Consider the following 27,532-nt stretch of genomic DNA (forward strand, 5'->3'; position numbering starts at 1 on the left):
CTTTTGACATTTTGGGGCTTACGCATCGTCAGAAAGGAAATGTATTAAAGTATGCATTAGTTGTGTAAAGGAGCAGGTTGGAGAGGAGAAGAGAAAAGAAAATGAAGAGATGGAAGGAAAAGAAGAAAGTGGAGGGGAAGGGGGGATGTAGGAAGAAAAGGATGGTTATTTTTGTTTATTTATTCTATCACATGAAAATTCAACCAGTCTTTATTCGTATATTGTATTCAAATTCAATTTATTCAAATATGAATAAAAGAAGGGATATTTTTTAAACAAGCACAGAGTAGACTTTTAATGTGTTGGGGAAAACATCTTCCTGGTATCATTTCTTGGTTTAGATTTGATATGAAACACTTTTGTGTGTCTCATATTTACTTATGCATATCTCAAATTGAATCTGCCATCATATCTGGTTACTTTAATTTTTCTTGTTGTAAATGCAACCTCAGATTTAATTAAAATTCACTGAATGAACTTCAGTACCGGTACATTGTTGGTGACTCCTTATATCATTGTGGTTCTGGGTATAAACTGCAGACTCTTGTATAGTCATTGCAAAATAAATCTCTCCTGTCTGTTCAGTTGTAAAAACCAAGATTTATGATAATCAGAGAAAAATTGTAAGAAAACTTTAAATGATATATATTTCATTGATAAAACAAAAATACTAGGCCTTTGTAAACTGATTTTTGATTGGTACTTTAAAAGGTCTTTAACACTCACTCATTGAATCATTCAAGTGTTTGCTGTTTGTCATATTGTTGTCTATTCAGACTTTTTATCATTTAAAATTTGATTTGAAAAAAAAGTGATTCAATTGAAAGCTTTATGTTTTTCTTCAAAAATTAATTTCTGGTTCCATGATTATAATTATTTAACTCATGTTCAGACTCAGTCCATCAATATGTTATGTATTTCTTTTATTTTATCAACATAATTCCACATCTAAAATGATGATTAAGAACAGAAAGTATGTTCATCCATATCAAATGCTCAAATCTGTCATGCTTGAATTGCCACATCTTCATGCAAGCACCCATCTCACTTCTCACAGGACGATGAATCTCACTCTCGCATCTATAATTCAATCCTCTTCCTCCGCTCACTCGATCTTTTGATAATGCCAACATTCATCAATTCCTCTTTATCATCCTCTCATCTCTGATCTTTGAAAGCCCCTCTACTAATGGAACAAGCTGTCCCGTCTGACATTTGGTATAAATTGGCTTTATTAACCAGTGGCCTGACCACCACGTACTGTACACCCACATTGCTTGCACAATGTACTTGTTGCCTGTGCATAGTTCAATTACGTACTGAAATTTTATTTTTGTGTGTAAATGTGTGTGTACTGTTCATTTTGCCATTAAAATAGTCTACAAAAGTACCCTTGTTCATCTACTCTTATGCATATAAATCGTAATTAGAAATATTTGAAAATGTACCTTTGAATATCATATCATTTAAATTATTTGAAATCATGTCTTTATTAGTGACATAGCTGAAAATTTGAGGGGGGTTTGTAAATTTGCAAATAAACCAAGAACTTTTATTTTAAATGATGATAGATTCTGTCCTATTTCATAGATAATGGTAGCTGTAGGTAACTTTTATTTATTCCTCTCTGGTTACTATCATGTGCATGAATGCAATAGTTTAATTATTATTGTTTGTATTCAACCAGTCGAGGAAGAATTTCTGTTATAGACTTAAAATTGAATTGAATTTGATTTCTAGAGAAAAAAAATGGCAAAGTTTTCAAAAATATGATACAAATTTGTCATTCTAAATAAAAGTATTTAACAGTAATTGAACATTTAAAAAAATGTTCTTAAAAATTGGGGGGGGGGGGACTCTAGCCCCCCTGACAAACTTAATATCACTGAATAAAAGTTAGTTCATTGTGATGCCCTCTTGTGAATTAATGTAACTCAGAAATAAATATTGATAATTTACAAGTAAAAAATAGCTTCTTGTGCAAAAATTGATGAAATGCATTTATTTGCATGAATGCACCTGAAGAAGTTATTATTCATCTTTTATAACTAGACATAGCATGTATCCTTATCAATTTAATTGCTATTAAATGAAATTGCTAGGTCATCCAGTTTACCTAGCAAAGAACAAGCTCTCAAGTTTCAATGCCAAACTATTCCATTTTTTACACAATAGACTTGATTGATAGTGACGTCTTTATATATGAAATCAAGAAGGGAAATCATATTTGTGAGTTCCAAAGAAGTGCAAAGACAAAACTGTTTCTTGGGGATCAAATAACAAATGGGTCAAAATTCCAACGTCTTTTAAATAAAAAAAAAATGGTATTATTTAGTGTTCGGAAATTGTAAATTTGATTTGAACAATCGTTGAAGCATTCAATCAAGGAGAGTCCATGATTCAAAGTTTGATTGGGAATAAGATAGACTTCACTAGAAATTCGATGGGAATTAAGGGACAATTCGTAATGAAATATTGTTTTTTATAGTATTTCTTATATTAACAGTGTACCACTGTTACCATTGATGCTAGTATTACTTCACTAGAAAGTCAATGGGAATTACGGGACAAGTCTTAATGAGATATTGTTTTTTTTCAAGTATTTCTTATAAAAACAGTGTACGACTGTTACCATTGATGCTAGTATCGATATACATGTAATAATAAGTGTATTGTCTGATATAATGTTGATCATCCCATTTTCTTTGTTTGTAGATTATAGTCTAGTATGATTTCTGTTATCTTTTCTTTTATTTACTTGTACTTTTCACACACACATTGCCATGTCTGTTTATATGCATATCTTTGTCGTGTAGAACTTGACATGAAGATGTACATTTCAGTGTTTTCATTACTGGCAATGTTATCAAATACCTTTAGATATAATTTACCACACTTTTTCATCTTGTAAAAGAATACTGCATTTAAGTGCATTCTCAATGTAGTGGCATTGATATATTTTAATATTTTCATTATTTATTTTGGTCTGTGTCTTGTCGAGTCAAAGTAGTGCTAACCAATGGTACGAAGATTTAGTTTATTCTCATATGTACCCATATTTTTGTATATATGTTAAAACATTTTGCAGTTCAGATGAGTTAGAACTCTACCAAAAAACTGTGATAATTCCAAAGCTACAAATTGACTTTATTTTAGGATATACATGCAATTCTCTCTTTGCCTGAAAAAAAATATATAAAAAAAGATAAATGTATTATTGTGTTCTCATATGCATTAACTTAACAAACGATTCTTAAATGAACTTTGATAGCATACCTTCACTCTTCATTTATTGTACAAAATACTGTACCCTCATATTATTCAACACTCAAATACCGTTCTGCATTGTCCTCATTAACCTCGTTTTGTATGTGTACATGTAGATGAAATCTATACCCAACAAATGTTAAACTGCATTGCTCTTTCCAAACAGAAAATAAAGTGGAAAATGTTTGCAATCGATTTGCTTTCTGGTTATGGACTGAATTTTAGGAAAGGAAATTACAAATAATTGTTTGCATTCAGCGTTTGCAAACAAATATGTTATGAAGGTACCATCTCACCGTGTAAAAGATAGAACTTTTGATGACGATGTTCCTCTCCATCTCCATCCTAGATCCATTCTCCAAGCAAGGTAGGAAGATGGTTGGTGATGTAGACTATGATGGTGTCAGGGAGGTAGCAGGAGCTATTACTCCGGTCCCCGGTGGAGTAGGACCTATGACTGTAGCTATGCTCATGGGGAACACCGTGGAGAGCGCCAAGAAGACCGTCGAAGGAACTCTGGTGAGTTCAATACGTTGCTTGCAGGAATCGGATGTTCCCTGTACAAAGTCTGTGGGATTGCAGGGTCCCATTTTTCTGAAGACTTGTATGATAACAATTGCACAATTTCTATGACAAATTTACAATCAGCCAATCAGATTTGAGGATTTTAGTAGCTTTTAACTGTTATTTGAAATTTGTTATTGTAACGAGTTTTATGAAACTGACCTTAGAATTCAGGTTAACCTTTTGTCTTCTAGAATCATGTGATCCCTTTTCAAAGATCTTAGCCGCGGATCGCGAGATCGCGATGAAAATTTGCATGATGGTAGAGAATGACAATCTGCAATATGCCTAATCTATAGTACATGGTTGCATACTTGAATTTCTCTTTTTTTATGAAATCACATAATCTGCTCCAATTCACTAGCTAAAGCTCCTAGAATGCTAATTTGGGGATTCTTGGAAGCAAGAAGTCAGTGAGAGGTGCTGTCAAAATTTTTTTGCATGGCACGTTTATCACAAAAAAAATGTTGAGGGGGGGAGCATTATGACCCCTCCCAGCCAGGAGTATTGTGGTTCGAAAATCATGAATTCAATGATAATATAGAAATGGTCATCATATTCCATAGCAAAGATGTGCTCTCATGCCTCTCAAATAGCTGATTCCTGAAAAGTTACATTTTCCTCCTTTGGGAGGGAATGTTGGAAGTCTATGTGAACAAATGCTGAACGTGAAAGTAAATGTAAGAGATTTCATACCTATGTTACTGTTATTCTCAGGGTGACCAATGGAAGATGAGATACCTACCCCTTCATCTCAAGCAACCTGTCCCCACTGACATTGAGGTCTCCAGGGCTCAAAAACCAAAGGAGGTCTCAGAATTAGCCCAGGAACTACAGCTTCTACCCAGTGAAATAGACTACTATGGCAAGACCAAGGCCAAGATCTCTCTATCAGTACTAGATAGGCTAAAGGACAGGGCTCCAGGAAAGTACATCGTTGTTGGAGGGTGAGTATGTCTGAGAAGATTTGAATCAGGTCTTTACTGTAATACCGCTCCAAGGAAAAGCACCACATTTACCAAACGTACTTGATTTCAATATTTAAAACTGATTAAACTCTTTAAATTTGAGGAGGAATAGTAGCTTAGTCTGTAAAGGGGGTTTTCAGATTGGTGAACTTGGTGCACTTGTGCCTTAATGCATTTATCTTCATTACCAGTTAATGATGATGGTGGTGGTGGTGATGATGATGGTAGTGATGATGATGATGATGATGATAAAGTTTAAGAAAAAAGCTTGATCAATCTTCTCAATATTCCATAACAACTGCACACGCTTGAAATATCTCAAACTGATTAACCACCCTCTCTCTGTTTCAGAATCACACCAACTCCTCTGGGAGAAGGCAAGAGCACCACCACCATCGGACTAACCCAGGCTTTAGGATCCCATCTCAAGAAGAATGTATTTGCATGTGTGAGGCAGCCATCCCAAGGACCCACCTTTGGTATCAAGGGGGGTGCAGCGGGTGGAGGCTATGCTCAGGTCATTCCTATGGAAGAGGTGAGACTTCCCTTCCTGGAATAGATGGTACCTGTAGAAAATATGTGGGGATTACAGAATTTGGCAGTAGTTTGTCAGAAAATAGGTGCACGGGGGATATGCCATGGTAATCATTTGAGGGGGCGTAAACAAATACCCCATCTCCCCTTTCCCTTAAAAAATATACAATAGATCTGATTTTATATTTAGTCTTTTTTGCAAATCTGTAGTTATTTGGCAGTAAATGTCTATTTTACCAGTTTTGCTAATTGTAGAATATGATAACATTCTGATGGTTTGCAAGTTTATTTAGCAACAACCCAATATGCCACTCAATTTTCTTGCGATGAGTAATAGCTTCTGAAACAATAAAAGTATTACAAGCGACCATTCAATTTCTTTGTCCCGTGTTGCAGGTGGCAATACAATCTCTTTAACCTATATTATAAGTGACAATTACAATTATCTCTAATCTGTATTACAAGTGACCATTCAATATTTTTCACCTGTATTATTAGTGACGATTCAGTTTCTTTAACCTATATTGCAATCATTTTGTTTTCCAGTTCAATCTCCATCTTACCGGAGACATCCATGCAATCACAGCCTCAAACAACTTACTTGCTGCAGCCATTGATGCAAGGATCTTTCACGAATCAACTCAGACAGACACCGCCCTCTATGGCAGGCTAGTGCCAAGCAAGAAGGGCGTCCGACAGTTTTCAGATATCCAGCTCGGCAGACTCCAGGTGAGTTAAAAGACTGATATGTGCAGGGAAAATATATATGATGTCTGCACATACATGATTACCATATTACTGTATTGGTGGTGGTGGTGGTGATGATGATGATGTTGGTGGTGAGGATGATGGTGAGGATGATGATGGTGAGAATGATGGTGAGAATGATGGTGGTGGTGGTGGTGGTGAGGAGGATGACGATGATGATGATGAGGATGATGATGATGATGATGAGAATGATGATAATGATAATAATGGCTACTTATAATACACCACCTTTGGTGCTCATGGCACTTCAAGAAAGTAAGTGTACACATGAACAATAATTGAAATAGAAAAGAAATGGAAAATGAAATGTCTTAAAATTCTATTAAATGTAATACATTATTAAATCATTCAGCTGATTTTACAGCTTGAGGATCTGAGATGTTATCAGGCATTCTGTAAAACTTTGTGTTCTGGTTCACTTATTAAGCACCTGATTAGATTCTCAATGAATGTAATGTTACAAGACAAACAAATGTATAAATGTTTCATTTGAATAAAAAAGATAAGGATGCAGGCTGGAAAATATTTATGTGTGTATCCTTCATTAGACTTTGTTAACTTTTAAATTTTCATATCACTCCAGAAGATGGTTATCAAAAATAAAAACTTGGGTGGCGTTGAGAACGTTCTTAAGTTAATAGTTATGTCACATTTATCTTTGTTTCTAATAGCGTCTTGGCATTGATAAGACCAATCCTGATGACCTAACAGAAGAAGAGATGGGACGTTTTGCTCGTCTTGATATTGATCCATCTACTATTACGTGGCAAAGAGGTAAGAGATACTCTCCATCAAAACCCATGTCACGTAAGGCAGGCCTTGCCCTTTTGTGACATTAATCCTGGGAATGGTCGACCAAAGGGTACACAACGCCATACATTAATCACAGATATTTTGTTTTTTGTGTGTGTACAGTTGAATCAATTCAATTTCAGTAGATTAGGACATTACTGTTCATTCTATGTCATTATTAGGTAATGAAGTTTGCTGTTGTACCATGTAAGTGAAGTAATCCTGAAAAGGACTGTCAACTGTTCATCTCAACGTTCTAAGATATATCTCCGCTCTTTGTCAGGAGTGAAAAAACCAACAGATGTTTTCAGGACTACTTCACTTATACTTGGTGCAACCTCAAACCTTGTTACTGGTCTTTACTGGCATGCAAACCTTCAAAGATCATATATTGTTATTGTACATGTACAGGACATTAAGGTAATTCAATTCAATTAATTTTATTGTCATGTATAAAAAACACAAAAATTGTCCTCAGACTCTTTTCTTAACAAAAAGTGCATTAAAAAAAAAATAATAATAATGGAATTGCCAATGCCATCTGAAGATTTTTCTACATGAATGGGTTTTGGGGTTCAAATTGAATTTGAATTTTTAATTGATTTAAGCTGTAAGTATGAGGGACACTCCACTTGTTGACAAACTACCTACAGGGTAGTGATCAGTTTAATTTCCAACACATATGATAGTAATTGGAATAATAAATTAATTACTTTCCTTCCCATACTCCTCCATCTGCTTCCAGTCATGGACACCAATGACCGCTACCTTCGTAAGATCACCATTGGTCAGTCTCCCACCGAGAAGGGCTACACCCGTGAGACACAGTTCGATATCACTGTGGCTAGCGAGATCATGGCTATCCTTGCCCTGACCACAGACCTAGGGGACATGAGGACCCGTCTTGGTAAGATCGTCGTCGCTAGCAACAAACAAGGAGAACCTGTGACGGCTGATGATGTTGGTGTCGGAGGTGCTTTGGCTGTTCTTATGAAGGATGCTATCAAGCCAAACCTAATGCAGACACTTGAGGTAAGGACTCAATCCTAATGGTTCTGGGCTCTCCTTTTTGTATTATGACTTATCAATAAGAGGTTGTAAGCACTGTTATAATGTAATTAAACTCTTCCACTCAAATGGGTGGGATCAAATTAATCAAAGAATTGTAGGATTTGTTTAAAAGTTTTTGTGAAATTGTGCCTAGAGTTATTGTGCGACATGCAATGTGGTGAAGGCCTTCTAATGGAATTATTTCAAATTAATTTGTAAGAATGACTAGATGAGGATATATACCATGAATTTTCTTGATGTATTTCTCTACAGATAATAGTAAAACTATTGAATTCATGGATTTATTTTTATTTACTGAATCTGGCTGAAGATATTGGGACAAAAACATGGATATTAACATCAGAATATATGTAGTAATGCGTGTATGTATGATGTGAACACTAATTGATTTGGTTGATATACTACTTCTTCTATAGGGGAATCCAGTATTCGTTCATGCTGGTCCATTCGCTAACATTGCTCATGGCAACTCTTCTATCCTGGCTGATAAGATCGCTCTGAAGCTTGTTGGAGAACATGGATTTGTCAGTATGTATTTCCCAGTTAAAAGAAAAAAATTTCGGAACACTTATTGTTAAATTATTCAGAAAGTTCCTGTTGTGGTAACTCCTGTAGGAACTCGACAGGAGAGCTTTTTGCTGGTATATAACTTATTACTGAGAAACGTTTTACTTCCAAGTTAATCCGGTTTAGTCGCTGACCACATAAGAGTATAGACTAAACAAACCTCTGTGATGATTCGATGACGAGGCTGATCACAGCTTCATGTTACCATGGTAACAGCAGGCTAGACATGTTTTGTGTCTTCCTGTTGTTCGCCTGGTGATATGATGGTTGTTCTTTAGTGATGCTAGATTCGAGGCATTTGTCTGAGAGGCTCTGAAGAATTACTCTATTGACATCACAAGTCGTTCCTCTGAAATAAAATCCCCTTCCAACAGAAATAGGATTTACTGGGGGCTGATCTGTTTCATGAGATGTAATTTTGGCTTGACTTGAAATTTTTAATTAATGGAGATTATGAGTTATGAATATGATGGGCATTGGCTCTTATACATGGCTTTGAGTCACATTTGAAAGTTTGTGAAACAATCCTTGATCTTCAAACCTCTAACAACTCTTCAGTTCTTGAAATATTCCTTTGAAGCATGTGTTCTTTCAACCTTTATAATGAAATTATCTATAAGTTTGACTTTGATGTTCTGGAAAGGACATGAATTATTTGCAAGAATAGCCATAATACTGCATTTGTATAGAGACATGCTATCTCTTCACTACTCAAAGTGCTGCCACTGAATATTCTCACCAATGTGCCATGTTTTGTATTATGATTGTAATTGAATGAAAGGGAACTTTTGCCGAGATTTTTCAAAAGGAAAACAATGAGTATAACCTTTTCTATTTCTGTTTTTTTAATATTTCTTTAGTCACTGAGGCTGGATTTGGGTCTGACATTGGAATGGAGAAGTTCTTTGACATCAAGACCCGATACTCTGGTCTAACACCCAATGCCTGCGTGATTGTAGCTACAGTCAGGGCACTCAAGATGCATGGTGGTGGACCCAATGTAAGTCTAACATAATAGTGTTTCACTTGTCTGTAGCGCTTATCACATTTGTTGGGTTTTTCATATAGCTGTTCGCAAGTAACTTTACGAACGACTGGTGAAACCTTGGGTGCTGTAATCAGTATCTTGTTCATTTACATGGAGCACAAGAAGGTATCACCCGCCGTGTGTAAGTCGCTTGTAACTTATGAAAATATCTATGAAACACCCAAAACAGTGAAACTAAGCACTTTACAGACACAATTATTCCCCTAGTTATTGGATTCTGTGTGTATGCACATACCCCACTCCCTGGGGAGTATTCCAGGAATGAGCAGTCATGACACTTTAATATCTAAGCCAATGGCATTAATGTCATATGATTTAACCCACACTAGGCCTATACATTTCACGCAATATTCCCCCCCGCCAAACGAAGTTTGAAGGGGTATATAGGATCAGTGTACGGTCAGGCGGTCAGTCAGTCCGTTGCAAATGTTGCACATTGAACTTCTTCCTCGGTTTTTAACCAATTCTCATGAAACTTGAAATACATGTTGGTGTTAGGGTGAAGATGTGCATGACACATTTTTCGCATGTGTCGGAAATTGTGTTGCCATGGTAATGGTATATTTTGGCAAAAATAAGGTAAAAATCTTGCAGTTCAAACTACTCCTTCAGTTTTTAACCAATTCTCATGGAATTTGGCACACACATTGGTATTGACATAAATATGTGCAAGACATGTAGTTTTCAAAAATTGTGTAAAAATTGCAGTTTTGATTACTTCATCAATTTTCAACCAATTCTCATGAAAATTGGCTCACACATTGGTTTTGAGGTAAAGAAGTGCGATACGCTTATTTTGTGTGTGTTGAAAATCGTGTTGCCATGATAACAGCATTACATGCCCCAAATTAGTTAGAAATCTTGCGGTTCAAATCACTTCATCAGTTTTAACCAATTCTCATAAAACTTGGAACACATGTTGGTGTTGGGGTGAAGATGTGCAGACACATTTTTCGCATGTGTTGTAAACTGTTGCCATTGTAACAGTGTAGGGCGGAGGTATAAATCACCTTCAGTGATTGTTCTAGTTTGCTAGGTGACAAGCTCGTTGAACCCCCCCCCCCCCTTACTATACTGGTGTGAAATATTCAAATTGAAATGGGGTGAAAGCTCTGCAAGAATATAAATGGGATTTGTAATCAATTACAGCCAGGACTAACACCTTTCTTCAGAGTTTATGTAGACCATAAATACAACATGTGTGATATTTCCATTGTGTGTTTAGGTGACAGCTGGAAAGCCTCTTGCCTCTGAATACAGTGAAGAGAACCTTGAACTACTAGAGAAAGGATTCTGTAACCTTAGGAAACAGATTGAGAATACAACACATTTTGGAGTGCCATGTGTCGTTGCTATCAACCAGTTTGTGTAAGTCCTCTTTTCCTGTGCATGTAAAATCTTTGCACCATTCTTTTTAGCTATAGATTCACTGTGTAATTTTATGATTTTTTATGAATTTTTGACTGAAATAATCTCATCAGCCCTCACAGTGAGGGCCTTTCATAATATCAAATAAACAAATATAAATTTTCGTGTTTGCAACAGTGGATAATTGATTAAAGTTTAAAATGGAAATGGATTACAAAGTCAAAGAATGTCTCATGAACCCTTTTACCCTTTATTTGAACACTGTATTACTTCTAATTTAGACGAATGATGTTCATGTGTTGGTATTTTATTGAGTTATTAATGTACATTGAAGCTCTGCTCCCCCCAAAAAACAAAACAAAACAATAAAAAATACCTGTAATAAATAGGTTTTATCTTCTTGCTTGTTACTGTATACTCAATTTTATATTCTTTTGGTATTTCAGAACTGACACCCCCAATGAGCTAGCCCTTCTCCAGCAGCTATCTAAGGAATGCGGTGCCTTTGATGCTGTAGTATCAAACCATTGGGCTCATGGAGGACAAGGTGCTGTTGATCTAGCCAAGGCTGTAGAGAGGGCCTGCTACCAGCCAAGCGACTTCAAGTTCCTCTATGACCTTGAGGTGAGCCTGCAACTATGTCTTGGTGGTGGTAGTGGTTGAAATAGATGTGGTATTTTTTAGTGGAAGTGGTGGTAAATTTGGTAGCAGTGGTGGTGGTGATTTTGGTAGTAATGGTAGATTTGGTATGACTGACTCTTGTGATCTCACAGGCCATTCCTACAAGGTCACCAGTAAATCTTCACTCATTGCAATTTTCCTTTATTTGTGGATTAATTGAATAATTAAATTTCATACTAGAAAGACCAAATCTTGTGTGGAATATGTACAATTATGTCCACCTGAAAATAAATTTTGGATTTGGCTGGCGATCTGTCTAATACATTTTTCCCAGCTCATCCAATAATTTTATTGTTCCCTCTCATAATCATGCAGTTCTATCTAAATATTTTAGTGCTGTTGTTTCTAAAAATGTACATGAATCTTACTGATAATAGCCTTATCAATGTTTCACCTCTGTAGCGTCCCGTTGAAGATAAGATATCAACCATCGCCCAGAAGATCTACGGAGCTGATGGCATTGAGCTCTCTGAGGAGGCACAGAAGAAGATTAATCTGTATCGAAGCCAGGGATTCAACGATCTACCCATCTGTATGGCCAAGACTCATCTCTCCTTGTCACATGACCCGTCTAGGAAGGGCACGCCCTCTGGATTCACTCTACCAATCAGAGATGTACGAGCCAGCGTAGGGGCGGGATTCCTGTACCCTCTTGTGGGAACCGTAAGTACCATGACCGGTATTCATTGCCTTAATAATTCCAAAAGATGAATGAAATTAATCATCTGCTTTAAACATAAAAATGATTGTGCAAATAGTTTCCATAGAAATGGGTCAGCTCAGCATATTTTTCTTGTGAAGACCCTTTCAACCAAGTTGACTTTTACTTGTGATGAAATTATGAAATATGTAATTATTTTCAATTATTTTCATTATAATTTGAATGTTATATCAAAGTGAACATGTATGCCAGAGCATTAAATTTATGATTTCTTTTAACTCTGCCACAAGTGTAATTGTCATGGTAACATTGCTTAATACCCAATTAGAATAAGATTTCATTATTTCATTAAAGGTTACCCTAAATAGTTACCATAGTTTATATTTATGCATCATCACCATGGGCTTGGAATTTTAAAAACTTTTCAAACTTGGTCTTTGTAAATCTTCTGCAAACCATGTTTATAAGTCTTTTAAAGTATGTTTATTTATATAATTAAGCTAATGAGTGGTTGATTTATCTCATTTTGATCTACAGATGAGCACAATGCCTGGCTTGCCGACCAGACCATGTTTCTATGACATCGACATTGACACCGATAATGAAACAATCTTTGGTCTCTTCTAAATGAATGATCTCGTCCTTGTTCTTTTGGCAACCAAGGAATTATTTCGTCCATGGAGATTGGCTGTTGATATGGCATGTATTCTTATTAATAATTATCATTTGAACAGGACTGATATGTTAATTCATTGTGTTGGACCTTATTGTACCGTATGGAATCTCTGTGATGTGCACATTTATTCTTCTCTCATGTTTTACAAGTTTACAGGTGTGCTCAATTATTTTATCATTAAAATTGTCCCTTTGTTGGGTATTAATAATGAATACAACATTACAGTGTCACACATGACTCTACTCACAATAAAAGCAAACATGCTTCAGCTTTATGATGTGCACCATTTTGAAATTCTATTGACTCTGAGTTGATGTACTGTACACAGATAGTATTACCATTGCATTCAATATTTGACATATTTTTTACATTCCCCCCCCAAATATTTGTAATATGCAGATATTAAATTGAGTTAACTAAAATGGATGTTTAGAATGTTGAAAAATTATTGGTAAATTTGAACATTTTTATCTGATATCCAACCATGTAAATTTATACATTCCTTTGACAAACAGTCAGAGTTGAAAAGAAGTCGTCATTTTAATGTTGGAGTAGATCATTCAGATGCGCTCTTGATTAGTGAGAAAAAGATCTGTCAGCCAGCCTGATAAGAAATGTAAAATGATGTCCAATAGCGCAAAAATGTACATTATTCAGTGTGTGAATTAGACTTCTATCAAGCGTAGATGCTTGCAGCAATCTTGCATTATGTCTTGGCTTGGACAATGATTTTTGTATGAAAAAAATGTTTTTTATAGGATATTATCTTGGAGTTCCATCAAATTATGTTTCATTTATTTCGTGAAAAAAAATTGTATTAATGAAGTAAGAAATTTGTACATGTTGTAGAGGTTTATAGGCTGTTTGTCTTCAATAATGTAATTAGATTTGTATATAATTATAAGATTATTTAGTGTTTTTCTAGTTCTATATAAATCTAACTGAAATTCTGATGATGTTTCCCATTTTATCATGAAAATATTCTATTCTCTTTCTCAATAATGCATTGCCAGCTTTAATGCTAGGGAGGGCTGAGGTTCGAGGCAGACTTGTTTCCTCAAAACTATAAATATTTTTTAAAAGGAAAAAAATATATTGTCTGCTATTATGAGTTGCGATTGACTTAGTTCACATGAGGATGTAAATGAGAGAAAATAGCAAGGCCTGAGAAGGATATTATGAAATTTATTTGTAAGATGTGCCTTTGATAAATCTTGAATATAGGACATTATATATTGGCAACAAAGTTCTGCCAGAGCTAAATGGTTACCTTTAGCATTACTGAAGTGTGTTTACGATGGAATGTTGATAATATTTGTATCTACTCGGCATTATGGATGTTCTTATGTGATCTTATGTATTTATCGCTGTGATTGTTTACATGAAATTGACTTTTATGTATGTTTCAAATATAAATACTTGTGTGGTTTTAAGGCCTGTAATGGGGCTTTTTTTTATCCCTAATAAATGAAGAAGAATCCATGAATATTCATATTAAATCAATGCAAGAGTCCAGAGTTTATATAGTAGAAAGAGGATGGGCCCCTTTACACTGAGATGGTGGCATAATGCAGACAAGTTCTATATATTATTTGGTTATTTCACATTATCATTGTATCAACTAATGCATGTTTATCTGGTATATGTTGTGTGTACAGATCACCGTTGGCAATTAATCTGTCTTACACTGATGTTAAAATTCATTGGTGTGGTTAGTTGGGTATGATGTATTTTGTTTATCGAGCACTATCTTTTATGTAGCACAATGCAAATTACAATCTATTCTTTTTTGGTGATTTTTTTTGGTATTATGTTTTTGCTATTTTGTTTTCCCTTTGTGTAATAATCTGGGATATGATCCAATCAGTGAATACTGTTGTATGAAAAAAATGTATTTTGTTTGAAATTAAAGGTTAACATTATTTAATTATCGTCTGACTTGACTTTTGTAATGAGATCTTATAATTTTTTTAGATCTTTTTTTCTTTAGAAAGAAGAAAATACAATAATTTTAAGTATATGCTATTCATCACAGCAGTCACGTTTTCGACTCACAAGTGAGTTTAAGCCAAAATGATATTAAGTAGGCCTATTAATGCATGTATCTTCACAGTTGACCATTACATTATATAAAACGGATTTGGTTGTTTTAGTTGCCACAATTTGACAGGTATTGTGGGTAAAACATCCATTTCATTTTCTAAAATTGTGATGGAAACAGTCAGACACACGATTCATAGTTGATTCTGTATAAAAATCATACATAGCTGTACAGCTTATGGACAGTTTAAAACTCCCCGATTCCTTGTCATACCTTTGCACAACTGAATGAATGTCTATTATAATACATTTCAATAAGCCACCATAAATTTATTTACTGGTATGCAATGCAGCCAAGAAAAAATATAATTGATCTCCACATGATGTAAAATACTATCGACTGTCTATTACTGTTCATCTTACTCAAAACAATAGTCAAAATGACTGTCCATCCCATAGAAAAGTAGGGAAAATTCAGAAGCATGGATGTGTGATAGGCTGCCATAGAAGGCTTGTCACTTGGAAAGAAGATGAGAATTCGTATATGCTTTGATTCAATCACATAATGTGGAGCAATATGAAATGCACAAACGGATGACTCGACGATGTTGAATCTGTCAGGGTCATTGAACCTGTCATGCAGACGCAGTGGATAGTGATGATGATGGTAATTATGGTGGAGATGTTGATGATGATGATTGTAATGATTATGATGGTGATTATGATGAAAATGATGGTGGTGGTGATGATGACGGTGATGGTGATGATGATGTTGATTATAATGAAAATGATGGTCGTGGTGATGATGATGGTGATGATCTTGATGGTGGTGAGTGGTGACACTGATGATGATGGTGGCGGTAATGGTGATGATGATGATGGTGGTGACACATGATGATGATGATGATGGTGGTAACTGATGATTATGGTGGTGATGATGATAATGATGGTGTTGATGTGGTAATGGTGATGGTGGTGATGATGGCATATAACTGCCAATATTAAATAAGAATCTTCTTATTTTTTTTGGGGGGGGACAAGAAATCTACCATTCTAACCATTTTAACTCGTGTGTTCCTATTTCTGTGATTTTTTTTGTACCATTGAATAGGAAATTCAAGAGAACACCGATTTTCATAAATTTCTTAGTAAATTAATTCTATTTCTTGGTTTACAGGATTGGATGTGATGATGATGGACGTGCTCTATCAAAGAACAATAATAACTGTGGCTAATGTAATCTACTGTACTTGCCTTTTTCTATTTGAAACAAATTTTCTTTTGATTTTTTTGAATTGGTTTAAATAAGGTAAGCTCACTTCCTACCATAAATACCTACGAAATAATGTAACCTGCATGTTGAAAACTTCCATCTAAAATGATAGGTCGACATTTCACTATCGGGACAGTATGCAACTAATGAGTACTTTGATACAAGTATCATGATATACTTTTTCAATATCTGTCGTTTCATCTATAGCTCAATCTTTTTCTACTTATCTATATTTGGTTAATTATGAATTTAAAAGAGTAAAGCTGAATGTCTGTTTCTATTTAATATACCGAGCTAACTAAGGAGCTACTATATACTTTTTATTTCACTGATGAAATATTCTACAACTAGGATGCACAAAATTAATGACTGGGATAATTTCAATGAAAACAAATGGAGTTTTTTTATGAATGAACTTTTCACTGAACATTAGACCTGCCAGTTTCCAATCGTTACCAACCAAATGAACCCCTTCTGACTTATCTGAACAGAGACATGCAGACACAAACAAATGAACAAAATTAATATTCTTATTCTTAACTAGCAGCATGGAAGAAGAAATAATTTTCGGAATGAAACTGGTAAAACTCATTTTTTCTTGAGAAACACGTAGAAGCTTGTGTTGTCACAAATGGCGATCTCACCGCTGGAAAATTCTCTCATCATACGAAACTCCCCATTGAATGGGAAGTCGGAAAGGACGGTGTTCACGTACTTGAGATGGTGACTGTACATCTCAACACAGAGCACACCTTCATCCTTCACCCAACCTATGAGAATATTGTCATCCCGTAGAACGGCCATCCGACCCGAGATGAAACGTCTGTCGACCTCGTGTTTCACCCTGCCCTTATCATCGACAACCCTGACTGTGAGAAGATCACGAACCACCAACATCTTGCAGTGACGCATAGGACAGATCTCGACTGGTTCATAGTCGTGACAAGCAAGCTCATTGATAGGTGCCCCGCCCTCTGGATTGAACACCAAGATCTTCTTAGCTGACCAGTAACCGACGTAGATGTGATCCTCCACGTCCACACCCAGGCCTCCAAAACCGTCTTCACGGAGCGTCTCGAATTCTACATCCTCTTTCTTCCATTCACGTGTGTAGAGGGATATGACATGCTTCTCGTTTTGCACCACGAAGCGACCATCGGACAGGACAGCCACATGCCCAACATTTTCATCGTGGAGTACTGTCTTTGAGGACCTTCTACCACCTTGCGTGGAAGGCCTGTACATGAGCTTGGTCGGCGTTCGCACCATTTCCTGTGGTCCGTCTACCGTGAAGAGCTCAACACCACCACCCAAATACCCAACGGCCATTTTGCCATCAAGTACAGGTACAAGGTCATACACATCTGATCCAGATAGAGGAAAATCGTTTATCTTGTCCATAGTCCAGTTGTTCAAGATTACTTCACCTAGACCCAGCTTATCTCGATAGAGCCTCAATTCAACATTCGCTGCCCTCTTTGTGATGTTCGTCGCTTGTTCGTCGCTCGGTTCACGATGTTTCAACAGTTTCTGCAAATCAGCTGTGATGTTATTGTGAACACTAAGAGCCTGGCCCTCCAGCAGAACCTTGGCTCCATTGTTGACTAATTCAGAAGCGCTCTTATAGCCATCTATCAACTGGACATCGCTGTCTCTTGCGTGTTGCAGTTCAGCCATGAGAACTTCTCTATGTCCCTTGCACATGTCTATCAGCTTTGTCTTTTTCTCCAACAGCGCTGTTAGACTCTCCTCAAACATTTCGTTGATGCTCACTATCCTTTCATCAATGATTTCATCAACCTTTGTTGATTCTTCATCCACGACCTTCACGTGGTTCTCGACTATTGCTATCTTCTGTTGGGTTTTCTCCAGAAGAGTTCCGATATCAGATTTAATTCTCATCAAGAACTCGGGCACTTCCTCGACACGATGGTCAGGCCCAGAGTGGTTCTCCATACGGCACCTTAGGCAGATTGCTACTTTACAGGAAGTGCAGATGCATTCTCGTTCATTTGATGGATGCTTAGGACAAGTCTCTTTGACCTTAACTCCACCGGTCTTGATGTCATCAACGTTCACCACTTCGTGTTTTGCGTTTTTCTTCCATTTCCTGTGGACATCCAGACAATCTTCACACAGATGATCCTGACAGGTTTGGCAATATGCCACAGCCGTAGATTCCTCCCCCTCTTCGCATACAGAACAAAGCTTCTCCGCGCTCATCATAGCTTCCAATTTTGCCTCAAGTTCGGTGTTGATTTCTAATGTAGAAACATCACTGTCATTGATGGTACTAATCTTCAAACAATCTGGGCAAGACAGCTCCGCGTCTTTCATTTGAGACTTTAATACAAGGGACAAGCATTTCTTACAAAATGTATGTCCACACGAAAGAAGTTTTGGATCTTCTGGCAGATCATGACATATGGAGCAATCCAATTTCTTGGATTCTTCTGGGTCTTGGCTTGCCATCTCGGTGTCTAGAGAAGATAGATGTGAAAATAGAAGAATGTCTATATTTATGAAAATAAAACAAGTACGTCATTGACATCGACATGTCTCTTCATTTATATTAAAACATATAAAATATTAATCATTAATTTTAAGCAGTGTATCCATGAGTTTATGAAAAGCCCAATAAACACACTGTATTCTGCATCTCTTGTTATCTTTTGAGAGATAAGGCTATACTTAAATATTATTATTAATATTATTCTAACGGTTAATACACAACATTTTTTTAATCAATTGAAGCGTAGATCTCACCTGTAACTTGCAAATTTCAATTATTTCTCCAAGTTTCATCTACCGTTTCAAATTTCCAACTTTGACTTCCTCTACAAAATACAGGGTCCTTTAATAAATAACAGAGTTTTTAGATAGTAAATAAAAATAAAATTGAAGTGAACAATATCCGTCATGTCAATGTTCATCCAGGCTCGCATAACAGCACGATCATTCGTTCCCGTTGGTTGATAGATTCTGACTGATACATCATCAAACAGAAAATTGAGTTTGATTAAACTTATGTTTTACAATTACAATGGAAAAATCTAACAGCTGCACAGAGATTAATTGAAAATTAAAACAATGATGAATAGTGTCCTCGGTTAGCGTTGAATTGAAATATGAAATACTCTTTCCGTCCTTTGTCTTTACCACTATCGATTCTACGATTGATTTTTTGAGGAGAATATAGGCTGTCTGATTTACCAAGTGTGATCCACAGACAAAAAGACATCTATTACTATTATTATATAGGAGCGCCTTGAGCACAAATCCTATATTATAATTTATTAGATATTAGTAATGCCTAATTAGAATACGACTCTATTGTGTAATGTTGCTAGAACACTAAGCTTATGATAATGCAGTTCTTAGTAATATAGGCTTATTATTTCGTCTCTCTCTACCACAGACCTTAAATCAATCTCAAAATACAAATTTCGACATTTTTATTACAAAAATCTAATTTTGTAATTAAAATGTCATTATATCCAGAAAATAATATAATGTTTCACCCTTCTCGGGTTTTTTTTTTTTTGGGGGGTGGGGGCGGGGGGAGCAAAAGCTCCACCATCTGGACGCCACTGCCACTGTTTGTTTTGTTTCTTAATTAGACGAAAAATATATTTTGTTTCCTAGACGAAAGTTATGGCTCATTACTACATGTATATATTTTTGTTGTGTTTCTAAGACAAAGTTTGTAACTGAAATTAAAGGCAGATTCACACATTATTCTGCGCAATTTGTTCCCGATACACCTCAGCTTTTATCCTTTGCAAAATGTAATTTATTAGGTTAAAACTCTCCCGTTGAAATAAAGAAGGAAATTAGACCAAATACAGTAAGACAAACAAGACGAAGGAAATAAGCGAAACAGAGAGGATTATTAGCAAACCATTTCAGAAAATGGAAAAAATTATTTTTTAGAGATGCTGAGGCGAAATGAAGAGGGAAGGGGGTGAAGGGTGAAGGAAGGAATGAAGGAAGGAAGGGAAGAAAGAAAGACAGGGAGGAAACCTCACTAGAGGTATATATAGAGGGGGAAAGGGAGGCATATATGCAGAAGGAAAGTGCTGTGTCGTACGGAGGTAGAGGGTTATTAGTGTATCATACTTTCATGTCCGGTGTTCGAAAGTCGATTTATGAATTTCCAAACAGGTTGATTTGAATGAAAAGAGGAAAATCAGACAAGCATACCGCTAAAAATAACTATATGGTCGATGTCAAATATGAAATCAAAACACGTTTGATGATTGCGACCGAGATCTTTGGAAATTGTATTTTCTGGACCAACAGTCCTGCACTTAATTGCAGATAATATTAGTTTCAATTCGATGCACTTTATTTTCATCCTTTTGAAAGTGAGAGGCAAGAATTTGCACTTACAGACCAGGGGAGCGTTACATGAAAGGACTTAATTGTCGGACGTTTTATCTGACAAATAAAAAAAAAATTATGATTTAAAAAACCCATAAAGTTTATGGAAAGTTGCTGGTAGAATCCTGGTTTTATTTAATGCAGGTTTGCACTATTTGAATCGGTAGGACTGATGAAGATCAATTCCAGCAACAATTAAATGCACAATAACAAACAACGTATATAGGATGTCAAAGGCAAAGAAGCGTAGCAGACGATATTAATATGTCGGGCTTTACATAAATTAACTTACGCAACATACATGTTATGAATAGCTCGTTTCGCACGTGTATCTCCAGCTGAGAGACTGGTACAAAATCTCCAGCGTTGATCACCGCATGCTTTAGTGCGTACAGAGGCAGAGATAGTAATATGATTATACCAGTCTTTATCATTATGTAACTTCGATTTTATAACCAGGGAAGTCCTATTGTCGGAGTAGAACTGACGAGCTTGACTGTAAACGCTTGACCAAACTGACCAGAGCAACTATAGCAGACGTGTGAAGTGAATGCTTACGAACGGTAGTTCAGCTGTGGTGGATTCCTTCCCAAAACCAGAGGTAAGTGTTATAAATGTTGCTATTTCATTTTCGATTTCTTCACTTAGCTTAATATGTTTTTTCTTATGATTTTTATTCTTATAAATGATGTGATCCGGGATGTGATGCTGCAATGTATGATTTTATTTATCACGAAATCAAAGAGCAGAATATACCGGGGATATACAGTACCCTTCCATATATGTTTGCATGGAACTATATTATATAAATGTATATATACGTTGATTACTATTCTCTCGATCTGCCAACTGATATCACGGGAAACTGTTCATTTTTGTCCACAATTTCGTGTAACATTCTTTCTTCAAACAGCATGAACTAACATTTGGAGTATTAATATGTCGGAAAGGGATAAAGCACGCCAACTAAAAAATTATTATGAACTAAGTGCCTTGGCTTTATGGCTTTTGAAAAAAAAAGTAAATAGCAATTATTAGAAGTTATTGAAACAGAAAACCTTTCTTTTCGTCTTCTATTACAGCTGAATATTCACCCTGCATATATGCACTGCTCACAATTAGCGGCTGCATGGCTTATAACTCGGCTTATGTTCACTAAAAAGGCTAGAATTATAAAATGCAACGCATCTAATATTCACGTTGCTCTTTAAAGAAGATCGAGAAACAAATGAATAAAACTCATGAATGCATTGTACTTCTGAGTTTTTTTTTCTTGCATTTTTTCTTGATCGCATCTTATGGATGACAATATACGTCACTCCAAATTTTATTATCTCACTCTACCGCTTGACTTTTCATATTACCCATTTATCATATTAACATCGTTCGGTCTTCCCCAATATTGCAGATTGTTTGAATTGACCAACCCTAATGACCGCCATCATGTTGGCTAACCTAATTCGTCCATCCCTTCGCTATGTGGCAGGCTTGGTCTCTGTAGTCCTCCTCAAGTCTACCATCCACTCATCACCATCATCCGTAGCCATGGCAACCAACCCATCAAACCCTTCAAAAATGCCACATCGAGGAGTTAATAATCATTACTACGCCGGTCATCATCATCGATATCATCATCATCCCGAATATCATGAACCAGGCTATGCCGGTGTTTCGTCGTCGTCGTCGGGGCCGTGGTTTGAGTCGATGAGGGAAGGATTCTCTGATAATTCCAATCCAGTCCAGAAGAATTATGGCGTCGCTGTAACAGATGTTGACAACGACGGAGAACTCGAAATCATCGTTGCTGGGTATGTTAATTGATGATAATTATGTTTGATTGTGTACGTTAAACCATTTATAATCTAATCAAAATATTATAAACCCTATATAAGTATGCCATCATGCAAAATCGTCAATAGGCAACACAATCTAGCTGCGATTTCCCTGGCATGCTGAGAATAATACGTAGATTTATATTTGCTTATATAAAATATATAATTACCAATGGACTTTGATCATTCTAACACGGGATTTCGGATGCCGTCCACCAATTCCTTAATCATTCACGTTTATTACATCTACAAAACGAAACAGTAACTCCTGTTTCTAAAAACTTAAACATTTCAAACGGAAATAAATGTATATTATAACGATGTTTGTTGTGAATAAAAATCAATAAATGCGTCGACTTCTTTGGATATATTCGATTTCGTTTTGTTTATTGTTGCATTTAAGTGACGCAGGTGCTGTCACTTTTCGCCTCATAGCATGATCAGACTTCTCTGTCATTAAGCCTCATTTGGCAATTATCAGATTATTTTATCATAAAATCTATTTCATATACGTTCTTTCCTCGTAGGTTCGACGGTCCTAACTTAGTCCTAAAATATAACCACGAAACAAGACGACTCGAAAACCTAGCCATCGATGATCCCACCTCACCGTACTACCAACTCCGTGATCAAAGAGGAAGCGCAATAGGCGTCTGCGCATGTGACGTCGACGGTGATGGGCGGGAAGAAATTTATTTCTTGAACACGAACAATGCTTATAGTGGCCGGAAGCAGTACATGGACAAGCTCTTTAAATGGAGGAATGACCAATATGAAGATGTACTGTCGGATACGATCAATTCAAACGTCATTAATCAGTATGCTGGTGAGGAAGGCAACCATTATAATATCATGATTCAATAAAATTCGCTTCTGAAAAAAAAATGAATATATAGGATCATGTTGTAATCTTCCTCGCTGAAATCATTGGATGTTCAACTAAGATGAAGTAGATTTATCGACATTGTAGGCCTATAGTTTTTCTTGATTTTTTTTCGAAGTACCCACTATATTATTAAGATCTTTAAAATAATATCCGCTGTTTCATTGTAACTGGAATTTTTGTTAAGATCAGTCTTCCTATTGAAATATTATCTAATTCTGCTGAGACAGTATATGCATTGTGCGCTCGTTATAAACTGACGTACTGATTTCGCTATATGTTTTGAAAATAGTTATGACAATAATAGTGATAATGATAATAATGGCAACACAAATTGGAAGGAACTTTAATGGATAATAATGACATTGTGTGTTTTCAACTACTTAGGTCAAGTGAACTAATATTTCGGAAAATAAGGTTGGAACAAGGTTGCAATGGGTTTTTTTATGAAGTTGTTTAGATTTATACTGTTTTTTTTTCCAAACAGGTCGTTCTGTGGCGTGTATTGATCGTAAAGGAACTGGTCGCTACTCCATCTATCTATCAAACTATGCTAACAGATGGGTGTCCCCACCCATTGGTCCCTGTGCTATGGTAGAAATGGATGAGACTCAAAGTGACGTCAGTGCTGGTATCATCAAGATTAGAAACGTCGCATCCGAAGTAGGCGTGGAAGGATACACTGGTAAGTTTTTGTCAAGGAAGTACTTTTATTTACACATGTATGCTGCTCTTTTGATGTTCATGCAACTCGCATAATCAGTAATATGAAAATAATCTTGTTTTGTATACTTTTGACTACTTTGGAGGAATATTATTTAGCATATCGGTTTAGAAACTTAAGTTTCACGTTCTTTCCAAGATGTCCACAGATGCACACTTACATAACAAAACTGGTGAAAAAGCGAACTTCTTACACTTTCTGCCACTATATACGTGAAACGAGGAATGAATTGGCTTAAAGTAATTCCCCTTCCCTATCGACCTCTATTGATCGTTGGGGGTTGAACCCGAGATTAAATATTACAGAGGCATTTGATGCTCACCTAATCATTGGAGCCAAAACTTCTGCCTATAACCCCGCAGGAGGAACGTTTTCTTTTCATATGTTTTTATCTTACGAAATGTCGCGTCGTCGAGTATATAGGATTTTGTTTTTATAAATACCGTCACAATTAAAAAAGAGATCATCATATTCATTCTTTTTTCTCGAAGGTGGCCGAGGTGTTGCAGTTGGTCCCATTCTGAACGACGAAGGGAGGTCAGATATATTTTGTGACAACGAAGGTGGGCCAAACTTTCTCTACAAGAACGATGGACGCGGAAATTTTGAAGAGGTTGCAGCCTCGTCAAGTACGTTAAATTTCTTTATATTTTATTCATGTTTTATTAAGTCAACAAAAATCAGATATAAACAGAATATAACATATAAAAAGTTACATTATTTACTGGTAATCATACAGTCAGAAATAAAAATGATAAAGAGGCAAACATATCCCCAATAAAAATAGATTTAAATTTTTTTTAGTATTGCTAAGAATAATTTCGGATGTTTCAACGAAAAAAAATTGTTTTTTAAAAAGTGTTTTAAAAATCGTTGAAACACAGTCAGACCGTTTAATAAAGAAATGTGATGCCTGTCGAATTAAGAAACTTAAAAGTGAGTGACCTGATAAACAGCACAGGTTCCGCACATGGCTGTTATGTAACTGCAATCAGAACTTTATTTCAAGAGAAGAATGTAACTGTTAGATCGTAAAAATTTGTGTAATACTTATCATTTGGTTATTTACCGATGACTTGTGATCACAAACGTCAATATTTAACTCTACGAAAAATCTTTATTATCCAAACAAAATTATTTTTGTTTATTGCAGGGATCTCTGATGCAAGAGAAAACGGCAGAGGTGTTGCTCTTGCTGATTTCAACGGAGACGGCAAGTTAGATATTGTCTACGGCAGTTGGAATGGTCATCACCGTCTCTATTTACAGAAAACAAGAGGTGACAGACGATGGTTTCAGGTAAGTCCTAACCCATCCTCCTTGGGTCATGGCGATCATTTCTCTTTCGCACATCAATGACATAATAGCTGATTGAGTTGTCTGAGACCTTTCTCCATTTTAAGTGATAATGTCTTTACTATCCAAGTATCATTTACCAGTGATATGAGTTTTGAAGGTTTGCATAATGTGTGTCTTGATGACAAGGTTCTCTGGTTCACCCCTTTCACCATGTGAGATTGTCCTGAAAAGGACTGTTAGGAAGATCTTTCGGATAATAGTTCTTAGAGGAACTAGTGGCCTCGGCGTTTCGAGCACGGGAACTCTGTTGTCCATCAAGATTATTTATATATTGAAACCGTAAAACGTTGTCATTCATCTATCAATGATGTATGCTTGTTTCGATATAGGTCTTTGAGAGTGATTTTAACATTCATTTCTCGTCTTTGTAATATAATTTCATTTTTTCCCCAGAATGTTGCCAATGCTTCGTTCGAGGAAGCTTCGCCTATCAGGACGGTCATTGCAGCTGACTTTGATAATGACGGTATCCTCGAAGTATACTTCAACAACATTGCCTACCATGGTCCCGCCCCTAACAGGCTCTATAAGATCAGACCGACGGGAGATTGGGGTGTCAACATTGAAGAACAGACCAATCTAGGTGATGCTGCAGAGGTCAATGGATATGGAACAGGTAAATGAAAGTATACAAACATGATCGAGGGCAGTAGTAAGAATTACACAATCATATAAGGTTCCTTTGGAACGGTTCAAACACTCCCGAGACATTAGAGCTAAAGACAGCATGTTTCGCTTTTTATTACTATGTGTGCCATTCAACGTTCGCTATTTCTTCCAGCGTCCATTCTTGAGTACCTGTGCAAGGGCTGTTAACCGAAAAATGACTGACACATTATTTTCATGACTTGTGACATTCTCTTTTAGAATGACTCTTTGTATATTCCTTCGCAGGTGGAGCAGTGACTGATCTCGATGGTGACGGTCAGCTGGAGCTCATCCTATCCCATGGTGAATCTGCTAGTCAACCTCTTACTCTATACCACTCCAGACGTGCCACCAACCATCGGTGGTTGCGCGTCATGCCCTTGACGCAGAACAACGCCCCTGCTCGCGGTGCCGTCGTCAACGTCATGACGCGGAATGGCAACTCCCATCTTCGGGTCATTGACGGCGGGTCCGGATACCTTTGCGAGATGGAACCGGTTGCACACTTCGGCTTTGGCCCTTCGGATGTTCCGGTGACCATTGAGGTCAAATGGCCGGATACCTCAACCATCACGCGGGAAATAACCGTGAATGAAATCAACTCGTTTATAAAAATTCAGCACCCGGTAAATTCTCAGAGTGATACGAACCAGCGAGATACCTCCGGATCCAATCGAAATGACCGACCAGAATGAGAAGCAACCCAGATAATCTTTGCAATAACTTTACTCCTCTATGACGAAGTTTTGTCCTTCTTTATTTGTATGCTACTATGTTTTTCTGAAATGTACTTAAGATGATTTTATCATCATTCCGTTTTTTGCATGTTGTTTATACTTGATAAGCATGAATTGATGTAATTATAAATATGATATGCAGTTATTCAGTATTCAAATTCGTGTTTTTTCTTGAATCAATATACGGTGCTTTTTTCAACATTGTGTGTAAATCGATTTAATACGCACGTTTACTTAAGTAAAATAATATTTATATATCATGCATGTAATATGACTCAATGTAGGCCGACTTATATCTTGAATTCTGATGTATGAATTTATTACGTGTTACTTTGTGATGAGGGAGCAGAGACTTAAATATGTCTTCCATACTTCACTGTTCACGTGATTCACTGTGTTATACTGTAAATATATTTATAAATGAATATTTGCATGACATAATGCTTGCAGTGTAATTATTTAATCACACACTAACAACTCGAACATTAATTCAAAATTCCAGACATGTTTGCATACGGGCACCTATTTTCACTATCAGTGAAGAGTACACGACCCGGTACACGATGACTGGAATATGAGCTTATAATGAGAGAGAGAGAGAGAAAGGGGAATGATAAACAATTTGGTAACATAGATTTATATGAAGTTCGCGGGGTCAGTGAGAGGAGGAAGGAGTGGAAAGTAGTAT

At 36.3% G+C, this 27,532-nt stretch overlaps 3 protein-coding genes across 5 annotated transcripts in view; 2 read left to right on the top strand and 1 right to left on the bottom strand.

The window, feature by feature from the left end:
• LOC129264540 (C-1-tetrahydrofolate synthase, cytoplasmic-like) overlaps positions 1 to 14,892 on the top strand; it is a 32,149-nt gene extending 17,257 nt beyond the window's left edge. For both annotated transcript variants that reach the window (XM_064102531.1, XM_064102530.1), the window contains 12 exons: positions 3,617 to 3,786; positions 4,549 to 4,778; positions 5,151 to 5,334; positions 5,880 to 6,062; positions 6,773 to 6,875; positions 7,639 to 7,925; positions 8,381 to 8,492; positions 9,392 to 9,531; positions 10,805 to 10,947; positions 11,394 to 11,571; positions 12,031 to 12,291; positions 12,827 to 14,892. In XM_064102531.1, the coding sequence (XP_063958601.1) occupies positions 3,617 to 3,786; positions 4,549 to 4,778; positions 5,151 to 5,334; positions 5,880 to 6,062; positions 6,773 to 6,875; positions 7,639 to 7,925; positions 8,381 to 8,492; positions 9,392 to 9,531; positions 10,805 to 10,947; positions 11,394 to 11,571; positions 12,031 to 12,291; positions 12,827 to 12,916 (2,081 nt within the window). In that variant the 3' untranslated portion in view covers positions 12,917 to 14,892. The remainder of the gene's footprint in view (positions 1 to 3,616; positions 3,787 to 4,548; positions 4,779 to 5,150; positions 5,335 to 5,879; positions 6,063 to 6,772; positions 6,876 to 7,638; positions 7,926 to 8,380; positions 8,493 to 9,391; positions 9,532 to 10,804; positions 10,948 to 11,393; positions 11,572 to 12,030; positions 12,292 to 12,826) is intronic.
• A 428-nt stretch (positions 14,893 to 15,320) lies between these two features.
• On the bottom strand, positions 15,321 to 19,312 carry LOC129265270 (uncharacterized). Of its 2 annotated transcripts, XR_010294184.1 has the most exons (3): positions 19,045 to 19,312; positions 16,441 to 18,758; positions 15,321 to 16,402 (listed from the first exon to the last, which is right to left on the bottom strand). XR_010294184.1 is itself a non-coding variant. In XM_064102532.1 (2 exons), exon 2 carries the CDS (start codon positions 18,748 to 18,750, stop codon positions 16,867 to 16,869), a length of 1,884 nt encoding a protein of 627 aa, XP_063958602.1. In that variant the 5' UTR covers positions 18,751 to 18,758; positions 19,045 to 19,269; the 3' UTR covers positions 15,321 to 16,866. The 2 variants fall into 2 exon arrangements, 1 of the variants encoding a protein (XP_063958602.1); XM_064102532.1 differs by having other exon boundaries at positions 15,321 to 18,758; positions 19,045 to 19,269.
• A 1,828-nt stretch (positions 19,313 to 21,140) lies between these two features.
• LOC129264538 (cartilage acidic protein 1-like) lies at positions 21,141 to 27,285 on the top strand. The gene is made up of 8 exons (XM_054902420.2): positions 21,141 to 21,262; positions 22,070 to 22,469; positions 23,021 to 23,319; positions 23,864 to 24,061; positions 24,592 to 24,729; positions 25,254 to 25,399; positions 25,853 to 26,075; positions 26,354 to 27,285. The coding sequence occupies exons 2-8, from the start codon at positions 22,093 to 22,095 to the stop codon at positions 26,800 to 26,802; spliced, it is 1,830 nt and encodes a 609-aa protein (XP_054758395.2). The 5' UTR covers positions 21,141 to 21,262; positions 22,070 to 22,092; the 3' UTR covers positions 26,803 to 27,285.
• Positions 27,286 to 27,532: the final 247 nt, after the last annotated feature.

The sequence above is a fragment of the Lytechinus pictus genome, chromosome 7, assembly GCF_037042905.1.
Source record: "Lytechinus pictus isolate F3 Inbred chromosome 7, Lp3.0, whole genome shotgun sequence".
NCBI lineage: Eukaryota > Metazoa > Echinodermata > Echinoidea > Temnopleuroida > Toxopneustidae > Lytechinus > Lytechinus pictus.

Bases quoted from the DNA above. Each gene is read 5' to 3' on its own strand.
- LOC129265270 (XM_064102532.1), bottom strand. From the start codon at position 18,750: ATGGCAAGCCAAGACCCAGAAGAATCCAAGAAATTGGATTGCTCCATA.
- LOC129264538 (XM_054902420.2), top strand. From the start codon at position 22,093: ATGACCGCCATCATGTTGGCTAACCTAATTCGTCCATCCCTTCGCTAT. The intron at 22,470-23,020 runs GTATGTTAATTG...CTTTCCTCGTAG, and splicing joins CTCGAAATCATCGTTGCTGG to GTTCGACGGTCCTAACTTAG. The intron at 24,062-24,591 runs GTAAGTTTTTGT...TTTTTCTCGAAG, and splicing joins AGGCGTGGAAGGATACACTG to GTGGCCGAGGTGTTGCAGTT.